Consider the following 15,170-nt stretch of genomic DNA (forward strand, 5'->3'; position numbering starts at 1 on the left):
GACTTTGTCATTTTAATCTCTTGACTTGTTCTGGCTGGCATCTTTTTCAGATTTTTTAATTTTTTGTAACGCAAACGATGCCAGAGATATAGGAATTTAGAGCAGCTTTGAATTGCTTGATTTACAAACTTCTTCGCGTACGTTATAAGCAATGAAGAGAGATCCTCCAAATCTCTCTAGCTTTGGAGCTCTTCCTCGGGCTCCTCCTCATCGTACTCGTCATCGGCGCTCGCGTCCTGGTACTGCTGGTACTCGGACACCAGATCGTGCATGTTGCTCTCCGCCTCGGTGAACTCCATCTCGTCCATCCCCTCACCCGTGTACCAGTGCAGGAACGCCTTCCTCCGGAACATGGCCGTGAACTGGTCGCTCACTCGCCGGAACATCTCCTGGATCGACGTCGAGTTCCCGATGAAAGTCGACGCCATCTTGAGCCCGTTGGGAGGGATGTCGCACACGCTCGACTTGACGTTGTTCGGGATCCACTCGACGAAGTAGGACGAGTTCTTGTTCTGGACGTTGATCATCTGCTCGTCCACCTCCTTGGTGCTCATGCGGCCGCGGAACATCGCCGAGGCGGTCAGGTATCGGCCGTGGCGGGGGTCGGCGGCGCACATCATGTTCTTGGCGTCCCACATTTGCTGCGTCAGCTCCGGGACTGTGAGCGCTCGGTACTGCTGCGAGCCTCGGGACGTGAGAGGGGCGAATCCCACCATGAAGAAGTGGAGGCGAGGGAACGGGATGAGGTTCACCGCCAGCTTGCGGAGGTCCGAGTTGAGCTGGCCGGGGAATCTCAGGCAGCAAGTCACTCCACTCATGGTAGCCGAGATGAGGTGGTTTAGATCTCCGACTGGATCAAGAGAAAGAAAAATTCTTAGAGACAAACAACTATGGTAAGAGACCGAAGCTTACATGTTGGAGTGGTGAGCTTGAGCGTGCGGAAGCAAATGTCGTACAGTGCCTCGTTGTCCAGCACCATACACTCGTCCGCGTTCTCCACGAGCTGGTGGACGGACAGTGTCGCATTGTATGGCTCCACGACTGTGTCGGACACCTTTGGAGATGGAAACACCGAGAAGGTGAGCATCATCCTGTCCGGGTACTCTTCACGGATCTTGGAGATGAGCAACGTCCCCATGCCGGACCCCGTGCCGCCACCAAGTGAGTGACAAACTTGGAATCCTGTTCAGAAAGAAAGAAGAACGTGAAGAACAAACTATATAATTCAGATTTCTCCTTACCTTGCAAGCAATCACAGCTCTCGGCTTCCTTTCGGACGACGTCAAGAACTGAGTCGATAAGCTCGGCTCCTTCTGTGTAGTGACCCTTCGCCCAGTTGTTCCCTGCTCCAGTCTGCCCAAAAACGAAATTGTCGGGCCGAAAGATCTGCCCAAACACCCCCGAGCGGACGCTATCCATGGTCCCAGGTTCCAGATCCATGAGCACAGCTCGCGGGACATAGCGCCCACCAGTCGCCTCGTTGTAGTAGACATTGATCCGCTCTAACTGCAAGTCGGAATCGCCGTGGTAGCACCCCGTCGGATCGATCCCGTGCTCATCGCAGATCACCTCCCAGAACTTGGCACCGATCTGGTTGCCGCATTGGCCGCCCTGGATGTGGAGAATCTCACGCATGATGATCGGAGGCGCTGAAAAGAAAAGAATCACGATTCCCGTTAGAAATCTCACAGATCTCCCTCTTCAGAGGATATTTCGATCGATCGAGCTCGTAGGTTGCGATCTTCGATCGAAATGTGGCCTACATTGGAGCGAATCGAGGCAAGAAGTCATACCTGGAGTGTCGAAAAACGCTTGGCGGCGAGGAAAGAACGGCTTGGCGCTTGGAAAAAGAGGGAAAGCCCTCGCAGCACCCACGCCCAATATATATCAGGCCGGCTGGATTTAGCCGGATTGGTTTGAGGGATGGCGTCCGTCCATCGAATGTGATAGCGATGCTCACGTCCGGTGGAGAGGGAAAAAATATCCACTGGAATTTGAGGGCGGCGTGAGGTCCGGGCGGACGCTAGCCTGGTGGCAGGAATCGAACCTGCGATGTTTTGTCGTGTTTGCTCCCACCAAACTTCTCTTTTCCAATGGGAACGTGAGAGCAAACGCAGACACACAGGATAGGTGAGGTTTCACATCGATGTTGACACACATGATATCTCTTCCTTTTTTAAGTTTTTTCTACTCTGATTTTCAGATCACGGGGAGCTCTCGGGGACGAATTCTAGCGCTTTTATTTTCTTTGATTCAACGCTTGGCTTGCTTGTGATTTCAATGTAGGAGGGACATTACGATCATCAAATTGCACTTGAACTTTTCAAAACTTGATCCCATTGTGGTTTAAAACTTCCTTGCATGTGAGAGGTTGGGAGGTTGGGATTATTTGGGAGAGAGAAATGGAATGGATGACAGTGGAAACGAACCTGGAATTTGCTGTAATTGGCTCATCCTGTAAAAGGAACATGTATTGTTGTAGCAACTCTCAATACAAAAGAAACGGAAGATCACAAAAAGGACAATTTACATGCAAATGAAAAATTCAAATCAGAACTATTTAAGCATGGCACTATCAAGTTGAAGATATGATTTTATATAATCTGGTGTTCTATACAGTAAAATAATTGTATTATACAGAATTTTTTTTCTGAAAGATAGAAAAAACCACTTATTTTTTCTGAAATAATTTATTAAATTATTTTAGCCAAACCTATCTCTGTTGAAGGACTTAGTAACTAATTTATAAATATATTATTTTTTCCATACTGTGATCGTTATATTATAAATCTAATTGTTCCATTTATTTTTATATCAATTTTTATTAAAACGTTAAAATTTATTTCTTTAAATACAATTATCTTCATTATTATAAAATTATATATTTTAGTATATCTCGTTCAAATGCAATCTTCATCACAATCACACAAAGAAAAAACTTTAGTTTAAATTATTTTTCATTAATAGTGAAATAAATTGTAAAATTAAGCAATTGATAAACATCATTTTGTAAATCCTTAGTTAACATGAAAAATAAGTTTGTAATATTTTTATATTTTTATTTATATTTTAATATCTCTCACCATATTCTCATTACCTTTTTTTTTTCTGAAGTATTGATCATTATTTACATTACAACTTTAAAATGCATTAATTTTTTAATTGAAATAAAACATTCAAAATTGTAAAAATGTTTTAAATACTTTAAATTTATAAAAAAGTATTTTTAATGAATGTAAACATTATATTTGTTTCCTGCATCGTAACTATGGCTTTGAACAGAAGCTATCAATTGCTACGCAATTCAGGTAAGTTGTTAGTTAAAAAATTATAAATAAGTGTTTAATTTTGTTCACTTCAACAAAATATATTTCATCTATTATGAACACATATTAAATGTAAGTTTCAACTTAATTATTATAAATTTTATTTTAATTAACTTAAAGGTGGGGATTTGAGTGTGACATATTAGATCTTAAGTATTATTAAAATTTATTATAAGATTATAATATACTTTATATTTATTTTCTTGGGGATTTATTTATTTTTCACTGTGATGGTAAAAGTAAAAGGTTTGATATCCTTCAAATCTTTTAATTATATATTATTTTGATTAAATTCACAATATCAAATAAAATGACAATATGAAAATTGTTATATTAGAAATATTTTTACTAAAATAGTAAAAACTACTTTTTTATTGAATTGATATAACCATTTTATTATTATTCTTTTTTATACATTTATATATAATCAGGTAATAAAATATTTTGTTTTACCTTGTGCTAAGTTTGCACATTAATAATTAAATAAATAATTTTTTATCGGTTAAAGTGTATTAATGTTGCACAATTTTTACTTTAAAATACATTAATGAAATAAAAATTCTAAAATCTCGAGGTTTAGGGTTTTAGGTCCCAAGAATGTGGGCGAGAGCCCTTTGCCTGGCGATCGATGGAAATGCGGGGCTAGGCCGCAGGTTCTCCTGCTCCACGCGCATACACGCTTATGCCCAGGTACTCTCCGAATGAATTATTTGTAACCTTTGGATGTTCTAGAACTTAGGTAGTTCGCGAACGCATCTAGAGTTTATGTCATGGCTAAGAAGCCGCGGCGAAGATATGAACAGCATTGCTGTCGCCATTGGGATGTCTAAACACGGGAGGTATGGAGAAGAAGACTATCGTTTTCTTTTTGCCTGCTTCTTTTGCCTCGATTTTGTTTTCGTGCAGGGCTTTGTTCGCTCATCGACCAATGTGTGCCGGCGAATGCATGATCAAGTTCTCACAAGATCTGGTATGTCGCTCTTTCACGAGAGATAACAGTAGCTCTTGCGCTCCTGGAATATACAAGTGTTTTTAACTCCAAAGGCAGGTGCTTACTCCTGAAAAACTTCCCTGCGAAGTGATTGCCTTGTTGGATCAAGCAAACGAGTTTACGCGGGTCTCACTTCTTGTCATGGCCGAGAAACGCAAAGGCCAGGTAATTGGTTCCTCCTTTCTTTTTCTTCTCTCTCTTCTACTTTCTTATCGTTAAGAAATCTCCGTGAAGAACTCGGCGTGGGCACCTTACATCGAATGTCTACCGTCCTTCGGTGAAATTCACAGCACTGTAAGTCCCGCTGCTGCTTGCAAATTCGTTAAACTTGGAAGTGAATGCATAGATCTTCTGGGACCCGAAAGAGTTGGCTTGCCTCGAATGCAGTCCTATACATCGTGGGACGGGCGAGAGAAACGCCCTCTTACAATCGGAGTACAGGGAAGTGAAAAAAGTAAGATAGTTTTCTCTAGTCTTGTCTGCGTTTTTCATCTTATACTACCAGGTTGTAGAGTCTTGTCCGCATTTATACGATCCAGATGTGTCGCTTGAACAGTTCAAGCACGAGTATGCAACAGGTTAGCTTCTCGAGCTAGATGATTTTCTTCCGTGATATTTTTTCTGTTCGTCTTGCAGTTTCTTCTCGCGCTTGGGGTCAAGGGCCTCACAGTGACATGACAATGGTATCTAAATCTTTCCTTCGAGCATGGACTGAAAGTTATCACGTTTTTTTGCAGATTCCTCTTGTCGATTTTGCCAATCACGATCCGCGGTCCCGGACACTTTTTTCTCACGCAGACGACAATTGTACAGTAGTAAGGCTCTTCATTCTTTTGGTGTTCCTTACCTCATATATCCTTGTGGTGTGTCGCAGGTCGTAGCATCTCGAGACTACCAAACTGGAGACGAAGTAAGTGTAACTTAAGACACACATATTTTTCCGGGCTAAGAGAACTTCCACCTCAAGGTTCACATTTGTTATGGTGACCATTCTAACGCAGTTTTAGCACTGGACTACGGCTTTGTTGTTCCCGACAATCCTTTCGACGAGGTTTTCCTGCTTCGATTTCTTGAAACCAGCTCATATATCTTTGCTTCGTTACAGGCTGAGATCTTCCTGGAGATCCCATCTGAAGACCCTCTTCGCGAGATCAAACTCCAGTACATGGCGCAAAACAACATGAACACATTGCAGGATTCGAATGGCACTCAAACCGGTGGACGGCCGTTCACTATAATGTAGGGTAGTAAGCATTTGCAAGGTTTCTCCGAGTCACTCTAGTGGATTTTTTTCGAACAGGGAGGTGACCAGCCGAGGCGGGAAAGAAGTGGTAGTTCCTTCCGCTGCGCGTGCGTTCGCTCGGATCATCACGTCGGATTCTTTGGCTGGTAAATGTCGCTGGAGCGTTTTCTCTCTTTTACATCTCTTGTTTTGCGCACTAGACTTGGAGGAGCTAAACAGAGAATCGGAAGTTTATGGCGTTGTGCCCTTCGCATCCCGGCCAAGGCATGACAGAAGAAAAGAGCAGCGAGCTACGAACCTACTTCTCGCTCTCATTGAGGCTCACGCGGATGAGCACAAAAGAGCAATCCAGGCAAGTTTCTTACGTTCAAGTCTCTAGTTTTTCTTACTGGATTTCTTTCCTAGAGCCTGGAAGCTACTGCTTTGAGACCAGAGCGCCGGTACATTGCCGAGTGTGTGTTACAAGGCGAGCTTTCTTTGCTATTGAAGGCCTCCACCTCAGAGATCCAGAGGTATGGAAACGATTATTGAGGCAATTTATTCATTTGGTTACAATTTTTGTTTGAGCGCTTGTTTGTGGTGGTGTTGCAAGAAAGATCGTCTTAAAACTCGTCCAGTGTTATTCTCTTTTGCCGGATCATTGTCGATCATCTTTTTGATGAGGCCCTGGAAAATAGATTTTGCGCGAGCATGAAATGCATAGCACATCGTTCTTGACAAGTGAAACAAACCATTACTCTTTTAGATAGGAAGAAATATGAATTGGTAAAGCTCACAAGTTGGTAAATCTCAGGCAAACCCGCGTGTTTGGCGGATAGACGTAGTCCGGGTGATTGAACGGAATGTCTAGCTCGATCTTGTTCCCGGCCAGCCACTCGGCAAACAAGTCCCCTCGGCTCTCGAGCCTGGCGTAGACGAGATCCGTCCGGAACGGCGAGTCGAGCTCCTCGAGCGCGCTCCTCACCGCCAGCGCGCTCCTCGTCTCCCTGTGCTTGCCAAACCCCGTCACCACCGTCGCCATGGCCGGCCTCCTCGCCGGCTCCTTGCGGAGCTTGTCCCTGCTGATGAGCAATCCCTGCTTGAGCCCCACAAGCGCCGTGCCTTCGTCCATGTCCACCAGCCATATGAACCAGTGATCGTTCGCGTTCTCCCACAGGTTCCTCCGGAAGAGCCGGGTGGCGGCCGCCGCCGCGAAGATCTCGTGCGCCTCCGCCTCGTAGCCATACGTCTGGAGGTAGTGGACGAGCGCGTCCGCGAACTTGGACGCCCACCCCGACCTCTCCAGCCTCAGGCTGTCGAAGAAACGCTGTGACACCCTCCGGAGCTGCTGGAGCGGGACTTTGCCTCCCAGGACGTCTTCCAGAAACTTATCCGCCGGGTGCCCAGTCTTGCGCATGTAATCCCGCAAGAGATCCACGTACTCCTTGCAGCACTCGCAGTAATAGTTGAAGAGGTACGTGTAAGTTTGTAGAGTCGCCTTGACACCCCACCCCGGCATCGCGTCGAGAATGGCTGCCACTGGCTCCAAGTCGAGTGCTTTGATGTAAGCGTCGATGAGAGCGTTGCACATCTCGGGACTGGGAGTAATCCCCCGGCTCCTGGCCTTGTCGAACCATTTCTTCGCATCAGGAGCACACCCCTGCCTGGCCCAAGCGCTGATGATCGTGCAGTATGAGAACTTGTCCGGGACCAGGCCGGCCTTTTCGATGTCCTCCACGGCCCACTCCGCCTCCCGGCAGCGACCGGCAAGGCCGAAGAAGAGAATAGCGTTGTTGTAGACGTATAAGTCCGGCGGCAAGTTGGAGTTGAGATACTCGCAGTAGATCTTCTCGGCGAGCATGAAGTTGAGCGACTTTGCGTACATGTTGAGGACGATTGCGTAAGTCACCGTCGAGGGACGGATGCCGCAAACTTTCATGTAGTCGAGAGCCTCGTCGGCCAGGCCCAAGTCTTTCCACTTGCTGAAGTTGGCGATCATGCTGTTAAAGACGTACTCGTCGGGCTTGAGCTTCCTGGACTGTAGCTCGAGGAAGAGCTTCCTCACTTCGCTCACTCGCCCGGCTTTCCCCAGCAAGTCGATGAGAAGAGCATACGTGCAAACGTCCGGCTCGAAGCCAAAGTCCGGAAATTCCCTGAACAAGTCCATGGCGTCGTCCACCCGATTTGCACAGCCGTAGCACTTTATCATGTTGTTCACCGTGACGAGATCCGGCTTGAGGCCCTTCTCACGCATCTCGTCGAATAGTTTTCGACCCTGTGTGTAGTTCCCGCAAGTTCCCAGCACCCGGATCATCATCGAGTAGTTCATCGCATCGTGCTTGAAGAAAGGGACCGACTTGGCCCATGTAAAAAACTCGAGAGCCACCCGCCAGTCTCTGACTCGCTTGAGCACCTCGCACACCTGGTAAGGAAGAATCTTGGCGTGCTTGAACTTCTCCAGTGTCGCTACTTTGTCTTTGTCCCAAGGTCCTCCAGCGTTGAGGATCTCGGACAAGCTCGCAACGATCACTGCTCCACGCCCAGGAATAAGCGGAGGAACCTCGTAAGTTGGCTTGACGACCGCCAGCTGAGTGGTAGTACCACCACTCTCCACGGCTTCTACCAGCGACGGTGAAGAAGCTTGTACCTCGCTAGGATGATCCTCAAACCGTGGAACCAGCTTCTCGACGTATCTCTGGAACCTGTCAAACCGCCGGTCCTCTCGAGCTGACAATTCTTCCTCCGTCCTTGGAGCTTTTTGTCTCGCTCCTTCGTCCTGTTCCTCTTCTACCCCTTCTTCTTCTCCCTCCTCCAAGCCACTCTCTTGCTGATGATCTTCACTGCGACTTGGATTGTCCATCTCCTCCGGCAGCACTCCGGTGTATACAGCATTCAAGTTCCTGGGTCGCTTCACCCACAGAGAATGGAAAGGTGGCGGCTGTATCCTCTTGGGCTTCTTCCTCCTCAATCGCTTCAAAATCTCTGGCGATCGCCAGGGGACCCTCTCCTCCTCGTCATCCGACTCTGGCAAGCCTTGCACCCGCCGGCTATATCTCTTCTCCACCTCACTCATATTCTCGGCCACCTTCACAGCCTGCTTCTCCCTCTTCTCCTCCTTGTAGAGCTCCATAAGAATGTAGTCGCGCTGCCAGCGGCGGAGCTTATCGGGGGCCTCGCGGCTCCACTTGTGTCTCGCGTTCTCGGCCTCCACGACGCTCACGTCGTGCCGGATCGTCGCCATGAGCCTCGCGTGTTCTTCCAGCTTCTGCTGCCGCGTCCGGTATGGGAATGGCATGTTGGCGGAGATGAGGCAATTGTCACGCTCGGTCGGCCCTCCAGGCATCGCTCGCGTGCTGATCATCCGCAGCTCACCCAATCCTTGCTCCTCCAGGAGCTCCGCCGCCGGCATTGCCTGCCACTGGTAGATCGGCGGCTCCCCACCTAGCTCTCGCTTGCGCCGCAGCTCGTGATGGCCCCCCGCCCTCTTCCACTTCCTCTTCTCCGCCTTGGTCATCCTCTTCCTCGTCGTGTCCACCGTCTCCGGGAACTCTTGGCGGGCCTCTTGCTGCCGCCGCGCTCGCCTCGCGGCCAGATGCTCCCGCCGCCGCCGCTCGATCAAGGATTCCTGCGGCTGCTGCTGCTGCTCCGACGCCGGCCATTCCCGGGGCGATCGCGCTGCCGAGTCGTGGAGGAACTGGCAGCGAGAAATCCTGGAGCGTACCTGGCGGCTCGAAATTTCCCTCAGCCATACCCACATCCCACATTCTCGCTCAAACCCTAAATTCTGGAATATGCTCCATTTACATATTGTCACCTTTATAATCTAATCTTCAGTTTAGGACACGTTGCCCTAAACTACCGGGAACTTCTAAACCCTAATCTCTCTCCTCTATTCTTCCCAAAAACTGGATCACGCAGCGCAAAGTCTCAAGCAGTCGTTTTTGTTGAGGTCCAAGCGTCTTAAAGAGGAGCTCGAGGTCTTCATCTGGGTCTTCGAGCCTGCTCTTTTGATCGAAGGGCCAACAATCGTTCTTCCGTTCTTTGATAGCTTTTGTCAGGCCCACTTGTTGGTTTGCCGGAGACGCCTCTTGGTTCCACTCTTGCCAGGAACTCCTCGCTTGCTCTTGCATTTGCCGTAGAAGAGCGTGTTCCCTCCTCCAGCCATGTTGAGCCTGGGCGTCACAAACCTCTTCTTCTTCTTCCCTCTGCTATCTTCTTCTTCTCTTTCGCTGTGCTCGGATGGTTCTTCGTCAATCGCGGCATCGGCACTAGCGGCGGCAGCGGCAGCCTCAGCCTCTTGGATCACAATCGGCTTGGTCTGCGCGAGGCCTCGCCGCGAAGCCATGCGAGAGACGTAGGCATGGAGGACCTCCTTGTGGAGCTCCGGGGGGACGTTACCACACTGGAGCTTGAAGAGGAACCTGTTCATGGTCTGGAGCTCCCGCTTCCAGTAGAGGCAGAGATCGTTCTCGAGCTTGTGGTCGGGCTTGTTGAGGAGGTATTCGTCCAGCCCCCCGGCCTTGTCGATGCAGCGGAGGGCGTGGGTGGTGACGTGCACGCGGATGAATCTGTCAAGGCTGAAGCTGTAGAGACGCTTGAGCCGAACGTTGGGTTTCCATGTCCGCCGAGTCCTGCGAAGGTAGAAAAGTTTGAGATCATCAGCCTTTGTGAGAAATATGAAAGAGCTACAATCGGAATGACTAGCACTGATGCAAACAATCGTCAAAGGCAAGGCAAACAAAAGCTCGATCAATTTAGAGCTGATGGTTCTGCTAATGCAAGCTAGGACGCTTTTTCTTTGTTTCTATGCTTGGGAACGACGATCAGGTAACACAATAAGTGAGACAAAAAATACTCTTTTGATCGTCAAAAAAGCTTTTGGAAATCCTCCGAGCATCAAAACCAATTAACTATCAATGCACACTAGCACAAATTCAGCCAGAAAGCAGAAAAAAGAAGGGACAAGAACACAATGCCAAAACTTCCAAAAGCTCGTCAGGAAATCCTTTAGAAATCTTCCTAGCAAACCAAAGACCAATCTTTACTGGAAGCTTACAGTAATGCACAAGAAGAAAAAAGAAGACCAAGAACACAATGCAGGCTTGATACTTACTTGTTACCCCCCTTCTCGCTCACTTTGTTCCCAAACTGGATGTGGCGACCAGCGAAAATGCCACGCTTGGCCCGGCCCATGATGATCTTCTCGCCATTCAGCACAACCCTGGCCCTGTTACTCTTCATCCGGTTGCGGCACATCTTCTCCGCCGCCTTGAGCAGCTGATCCTTCCAAAATCCCGATCTCGGCATCGCGTCGTCGCATAAACCCTAGAAATATTTTGACAAGAAATTTAGGGCTCTTCCCATCTGGTCGAGAATGAAGTACCAGATCTCCCAGACGGCCTACGTCAAGCTTGCGCTCCACGCCCTCAAGCACAGATCAGCAGCTGTGAATGGGATTCTAGTCGGCAGAGTAAGCGGCGGGGGCGGCGGCGGAGGGGCGGAGGAGGATTCCGCCTCTACCGTCTCGATTGTGGACTGTGTGCCCCTCTTTCACGGCCAGTTGGGTTTGCTTCCCATGCTAGAGCTTGCTTTGACACAGGTAAGCGATTCTTCCTCCAGAAAGAATGGTTTTTTTCTACTTTTGATCCTAGATCGAAGAGTATTTTTCCTCCCATCAAGAGGGCCTTAGCATTGTTGGATGCTACCATGCGAATGAGCGATTTGACGACTACGATCTGAGTGGAATCCCTCGAAAGATTGGCGATCACATTGCTCGCTATTTCTCCTCGGCTTGCGTCCTTCTGGTGAGGCTATGATCCTTTGTTTTTCCTTCTGCTTCGTGCTAGAAATTTTCTAACTTCTCTTCAGCTAGACAACAGGTTGCTAGAGTCGCTCGCTAAAGCCGGAAAAAAACCGGCTGTCCAGGCAAGTTTCGTCGATCCTTGTCATGTCCCTCTTTGGCTTTGAGCTGAGATTGAAGAGTTCTCACAGCTTTTTACACGCGATTCCTCTCGAGGATGGCGCTCGGCACCAGGAAGCAGTGATCTCGTCCTCGCCGAATCCACCGCGAACGAGATTCTCTACGATTACATCCTGGAAGGGAGGGAGCAAAGTGTCACAGACTTTGACGATCATTTGGACGATATAAGCAAGTAAGACGAGATGGTTTCATTTGTAGCTATCAAAATTCTTACAAATTTTTTCAGGGATTGGTTGAACCCAGGCTTGTTCGATTGATCAGCAAAAGTACTACAAATTTATAAATGGCCCATAAGAAAAACTCCTTGTTGCGTTGTCAACGCTCGGTCAATGTGGTCAATGAGGTCAACATTTTTCTTGCATGAGATAGTCCGCCAGCAGACTATAGGCCGCGGACCGTGGACCGTGGACTCTCCCTAATAGTGTTGGGTGACAAAGAAGCACGCAGCCCTGGCGATGGCGGCAGCCATGCTCTTCCCGATTTCCTCGCCCGGATTCTCTCAGTGGCGATTTGGGCGCCGCAATTTCCAAGAGCGCCACCGTAGCGTCAAGCTAAGATCGTCCAATGCGGCCCATCCAATCGCCGCCAAGGTAAAGCTCCAGCTCCAGTTAATCGATCCTTAGTTTTCTCCTCCTCTTTTTGAAGAACAACGGCCAATTGGATGGCGATCGCGCCGGGAAGGACGCCAGAGATGTCTTGGGCGGTGATCCAGCTGCTTGCTGCTCTCGGTGTGGATCCAGTGGCTCTGTGCAGTGCTTGACATGCTCGGGGACGGGACTGTACGTGGAGTCCATTCTAGAGAGCCAAGGGATCATCGCAAAAGTCCGATGTTTGGGTAAGCCTGGGACTCTTTTCTCTTTCTCGAGGATCTATTGTCTTGTCCAATCACAGGTTGCGGTGGCGCTGGAAGAATCATGTGTCCTCAATGTGGAGGACGATGCCATGCTTGAAGATCTCCCATCTTTTTGTAAATAAACCATGGTTTTGCTAGAAATCTTCTCAAGAGATAACTATCAAGTTTTTTTCTAGCGAAGAATAGTTTTTCGATCACAAGCTAAAGCTTGAGATAACATGGCGACGGGTGTGTCTTATCCACACCGACCACGTGGCAGCGTTGCTTCCCATAGCCTGGCTGTCTTTCGAGCGTTTAGGTGAGAGCTCGTATAAGCAAACTAGAGATCACTGCGAATATGCCCCAGATGTTAGATGAATTATTGTCAACCACAATTTCCCTTGGTCGCGGCTTCAAGATAGTGTTCTCCTTCCAAGTTTTTTCCTCTCTTCCTCTTTTTTTTTTCTTCTTTGCTTTGGTTGAAGGAAGAGGGCGATGGTGAACATCGAGGAGATCACCAATGTCACCGAGTACGAGGAGCTCGCCAAGCAGCGGCTGCCCAAGATGGCCTTCGATTACTACGCTTCCGGCGCCGAGGATCAGTGGACGCTCAAAGAGAATAGAACCGCCTTTGAGCGAATCAGGTAAATTCTCTCGAGCTGGATTGGGTGATTTCGATCGGTGGCATTGAATTGTCTCGAGGCTTGCCTGCGCTAGGCGGTGATTTTCCTTCTTTGAGATAATCTTCGCTGGGAATTTGTTCGTCGTAGGTTTCGTCCACGAATCTTGGTGGACGTGACGAATGTGGATATGACTACCACCGTGTTGGGTTTTAAGATCTCAATGCCCATCATGGTTGCGCCGACCGCGTTTCAAAGAATGGCCCATCCAGAAGGTAGAAAAACTTTTGTGAGATCAAGCTTCACAGTTTATGTAAACGATCGTGTATCATCTAGGTGAGCTTGCAACGGCAAGAGCAGTATCATCCCATGGAACTATAATGGTAACTTATCTCAAGAACTTGCTTAGAACTTTGAGCTCGAGAAATTCTTCTCTTACTTTGGCTGGTGGTTTTTTCTCAGACGCTCTCGTCTTGGGCTACTAGTAGCGTGGAGGAAGTCGCGTCAACTGGTCCAGGAATTCGATTCTTCCAGCTTTACGTGAGTAAATTCTTGTTCTTTTTCTTGGTGGAAAACTTAGCTTTTTCTGTGGTTTTTCTTTTCTCTCCAGGTTTACAAGGATAGAAACGTTGTGGCTCAGCTGGTCCGACGAGCTGAGAAAGCTGGTTTTAAGGCCATTGCATTAACAGTAGACACGCCAAGGCTTGGACGTAGAGAATCGGACATTAAGAACAGGTAAATCTCTTCAAGTTTTCAATGTGTTCCTGATTTTTACACTCGCGGCTTTCTTTGCAGATTTGTTCTACCGGGTCACTTGACCCTTAAGAACTTCGATGGACTGGATCTCGGGAAGATGGACAAGGTAATAGTCAAAGAATCGGGAAGAACGAAACGCTGGAATTTGGTTTATGGTTATAGTCTCAAGATTCTGGACTAGCCACCTACGTTGCGGGACAGATCGATAGATCTCTGAGCTGGAAGGTGAGAACTCTCTTTGCAAACTATTTTGCTCTTTGTAATGGAAGTCTTCCCGGAACAGGATGTCAAGTGGCTGAAAACAATCACTAGCCTTCCGATCCTCGTGAAAGGAGTTATAACAGCCGAAGACGGTGAGCCAAAAGAAGAGAGAAATTCAAAAGAAGTTCGATCGGATTTTTCTTGGCTATGATGCAGCACACATCGCTGTGGAGGCTGGAGCAGCCGGGATCATCGTTTCAAACCATGGAGCTCGACAGCTCGATTACGTGCCGGCAACAATCAGCGCGCTGGAAGAGGTAATCAGGTTCTCCCTGGAAACTGAGATGAAATGATGAAATCCGCGCAGGTTGTGCAAGCTGCCGCTGGAAGAGTTCCCGTGTTCTTGGACGGAGGCGTTCGCAGAGGAACTGACGCTCTCAAAGCCTTGGCTCTTGGAGCTGCTGGAGTTTTTGTAAGAACTATAAATCTCTTCTTTTTTCCATTTTGCTTGCTTCTTGTTGCTTAACTCTTTTTCTGTCTATAGATTGGAAGGCCCGTCGTGTTCTCTCTCGCTGTTCACGGCGAAACTGGAGTGAGAAAAGTCCTCCAGATGCTACGCGACGAATTCGAGATTGCAATGGCGCTGGCCGGGTGCACCAAAGTGAGCGAGATCAACAGGAGTCACGTTGAGACAGACATTGATAGAATCCGCATCGCTGCCAGGCTCTAGTTCTCTCTTTCTCCCTGACGTGTTTCATACGTTAAACAATGGGATCTAATAAACCTAGTTTCAAATAATGTGCACTTAAATTAGAGGTCCAAGTATGATGTTATATATTAGAAGTATTTGCCCAGCAAATGCTAAGTAGTTTACAAAGAGGTGGATGTGTGGAGAGTCTTCAACCGGATGCCAGATGGAGAGGCACAACGTTGTCTCATGGACGACCCTGATGCTCAGATACGTCCAGGCGGAGCAAACACCAGCTGTGCTACTTCAGCTTCCCGTCCTTTGACAGCTCAAAGAACTCCCTTGATGCCTTCAGGTCACACATACCTTCAGGTCACTTGCATACCTTGCATCACCCACACCCGCTGCCATGGTGCCAGTCAGCTCCAAAGCTCTTCATTTCTAGCACACTCCCTCACCAGCCTTGCCTGTGGTGCTGCTCACTCACCGCTCGCAAGTGAGTTGAAGCTGAAAGGAGGCTGGATTGTGTGCTCGACTACCATTCTACTTGTCCC

The 15,170-nt window shown here is 48.1% G+C and overlaps 5 protein-coding genes across 7 annotated transcripts; 3 read left to right on the top strand and 2 right to left on the bottom strand.

Annotated features, from left to right (window-relative positions):
• Positions 1-87: 87 nt before the first annotated feature.
• Positions 88-1,880, bottom strand: LOC9659465 (tubulin beta chain). Its single transcript, XM_002969432.2, has 4 exons — positions 1,794-1,880; positions 1,242-1,649; positions 913-1,182; positions 88-850 (listed from the first exon to the last, which is right to left on the bottom strand). The coding sequence occupies exons 2-4, from the start codon at positions 1,633-1,635 to the stop codon at positions 177-179; spliced, it is 1,338 nt and encodes a 445-aa protein (XP_002969478.1). The 5' UTR covers positions 1,636-1,649; positions 1,794-1,880; the 3' UTR covers positions 88-176.
• A 2,032-nt stretch (positions 1,881-3,912) lies between these two features.
• On the top strand, positions 3,913-6,123 carry LOC9660269 (fructose-bisphosphate aldolase-lysine N-methyltransferase, chloroplastic). Of its 3 annotated transcripts, none has more exons than XM_024674172.1 (15): positions 3,913-4,016; positions 4,059-4,165; positions 4,233-4,296; positions 4,375-4,482; positions 4,552-4,611; positions 4,664-4,771; positions 4,823-4,895; positions 4,954-5,000; positions 5,055-5,132; positions 5,192-5,227; positions 5,285-5,368; positions 5,423-5,556; positions 5,618-5,706; positions 5,761-5,912; positions 5,966-6,123. In XM_024674172.1, the coding sequence occupies exons 1-15, from the start codon at positions 3,924-3,926 to the stop codon at positions 6,089-6,091; spliced, it is 1,359 nt and encodes a 452-aa protein (XP_024529940.1). In that variant the 5' UTR covers positions 3,913-3,923; the 3' UTR covers positions 6,092-6,123. The 3 variants fall into 3 exon arrangements, with proteins under 3 accessions (XP_024529940.1, XP_024529941.1, XP_024529942.1); XM_024674173.1 differs by having other exon boundaries at positions 3,927-4,016; positions 4,070-4,165; XM_024674174.1 differs by having other exon boundaries at positions 3,935-4,016; positions 4,066-4,165.
• Positions 6,124-9,354: 3,231 nt separating this feature from the next.
• Positions 9,355-10,880, bottom strand: LOC9660270. The gene is made up of 2 exons (XM_002969434.2): positions 10,653-10,880; positions 9,355-10,170 (listed from the first exon to the last, which is right to left on the bottom strand). Exons 1-2 carry the CDS (start codon positions 10,844-10,846, stop codon positions 9,594-9,596), a joined length of 771 nt encoding a protein of 256 aa, XP_002969480.2. The 5' UTR covers positions 10,847-10,880; the 3' UTR covers positions 9,355-9,593.
• LOC9660271 (ER membrane protein complex subunit 8/9 homolog) lies at positions 10,872-12,542 on the top strand (the record flags this gene model as incomplete). Its single annotated transcript, XM_024674445.1, has 7 exons — positions 10,872-11,138; positions 11,191-11,343; positions 11,408-11,464; positions 11,531-11,691; positions 11,746-12,109; positions 12,165-12,354; positions 12,411-12,542. Coding segments are annotated over 5 exons (669 nt in total), but the record flags the coding sequence as incomplete, so codon positions are not given.
• A 165-nt stretch (positions 12,543-12,707) lies between these two features.
• LOC9659468 (peroxisomal (S)-2-hydroxy-acid oxidase) lies at positions 12,708-14,726 on the top strand. The gene is made up of 11 exons (XM_002969194.2): positions 12,708-12,995; positions 13,122-13,246; positions 13,308-13,354; positions 13,434-13,511; positions 13,582-13,706; positions 13,767-13,833; positions 13,890-13,952; positions 14,011-14,080; positions 14,145-14,245; positions 14,296-14,400; positions 14,473-14,726. The coding sequence occupies exons 1-11, from the start codon at positions 12,847-12,849 to the stop codon at positions 14,656-14,658; spliced, it is 1,116 nt and encodes a 371-aa protein (XP_002969240.1). The 5' UTR covers positions 12,708-12,846; the 3' UTR covers positions 14,659-14,726.
• The last annotated feature ends 444 nt before the right edge of the window (positions 14,727-15,170 follow it).

This window comes from Selaginella moellendorffii, unplaced genomic scaffold (assembly GCF_000143415.4).
Source record: "Selaginella moellendorffii unplaced genomic scaffold, v1.0 SELMOscaffold_12, whole genome shotgun sequence".
NCBI classification, from domain to species: Eukaryota; Viridiplantae; Streptophyta; class Lycopodiopsida; order Selaginellales; family Selaginellaceae; genus Selaginella; species Selaginella moellendorffii.

Coding starts and splice junctions, on each gene's coding strand:
- LOC9659465 (XM_002969432.2), bottom strand. CDS start 1,635: ATGCGTGAGATTCTCCACATCCAGGGCGGCCAATGCGGCAACCAGATC. Junction 1,183..1,241: donor GAGCTGTGATTGCTTGCAAG/GTAAGGAGAAAT, acceptor CTTTCTGAACAG/GATTCCAAGTTTGTCACTCA. Junction 851..912: donor CAAGCTCACCACTCCAACAT/GTAAGCTTCGGT, acceptor CTCTTGATCCAG/TCGGAGATCTAAACCACCTC.
- LOC9660269 (XM_024674172.1), top strand. CDS start 3,924: ATGTGGGCGAGAGCCCTTTGCCTGGCGATCGATGGAAATGCGGGGCTA. Junction 4,017..4,058: donor GCATACACGCTTATGCCCAG/GTACTCTCCGAA, acceptor TGGATGTTCTAG/AACTTAGGTAGTTCGCGAAC. Junction 5,369..5,422: donor CCGACAATCCTTTCGACGAG/GTTTTCCTGCTT, acceptor GCTTCGTTACAG/GCTGAGATCTTCCTGGAGAT.
- LOC9660270 (XM_002969434.2), bottom strand. CDS start 10,846: ATGCCGAGATCGGGATTTTGGAAGGATCAGCTGCTCAAGGCGGCGGAG. Junction 10,171..10,652: donor AGCGAGAAGGGGGGTAACAA/GTAAGTATCAAG, acceptor CTACCTTCGCAG/GACTCGGCGGACATGGAAAC.
- LOC9659468 (XM_002969194.2), top strand. CDS start 12,847: ATGGTGAACATCGAGGAGATCACCAATGTCACCGAGTACGAGGAGCTC. Junction 12,996..13,121: donor ACCGCCTTTGAGCGAATCAG/GTAAATTCTCTC, acceptor TGTTCGTCGTAG/GTTTCGTCCACGAATCTTGG. Junction 13,512..13,581: donor TTCGATTCTTCCAGCTTTAC/GTGAGTAAATTC, acceptor TTTTCTCTCCAG/GTTTACAAGGATAGAAACGT.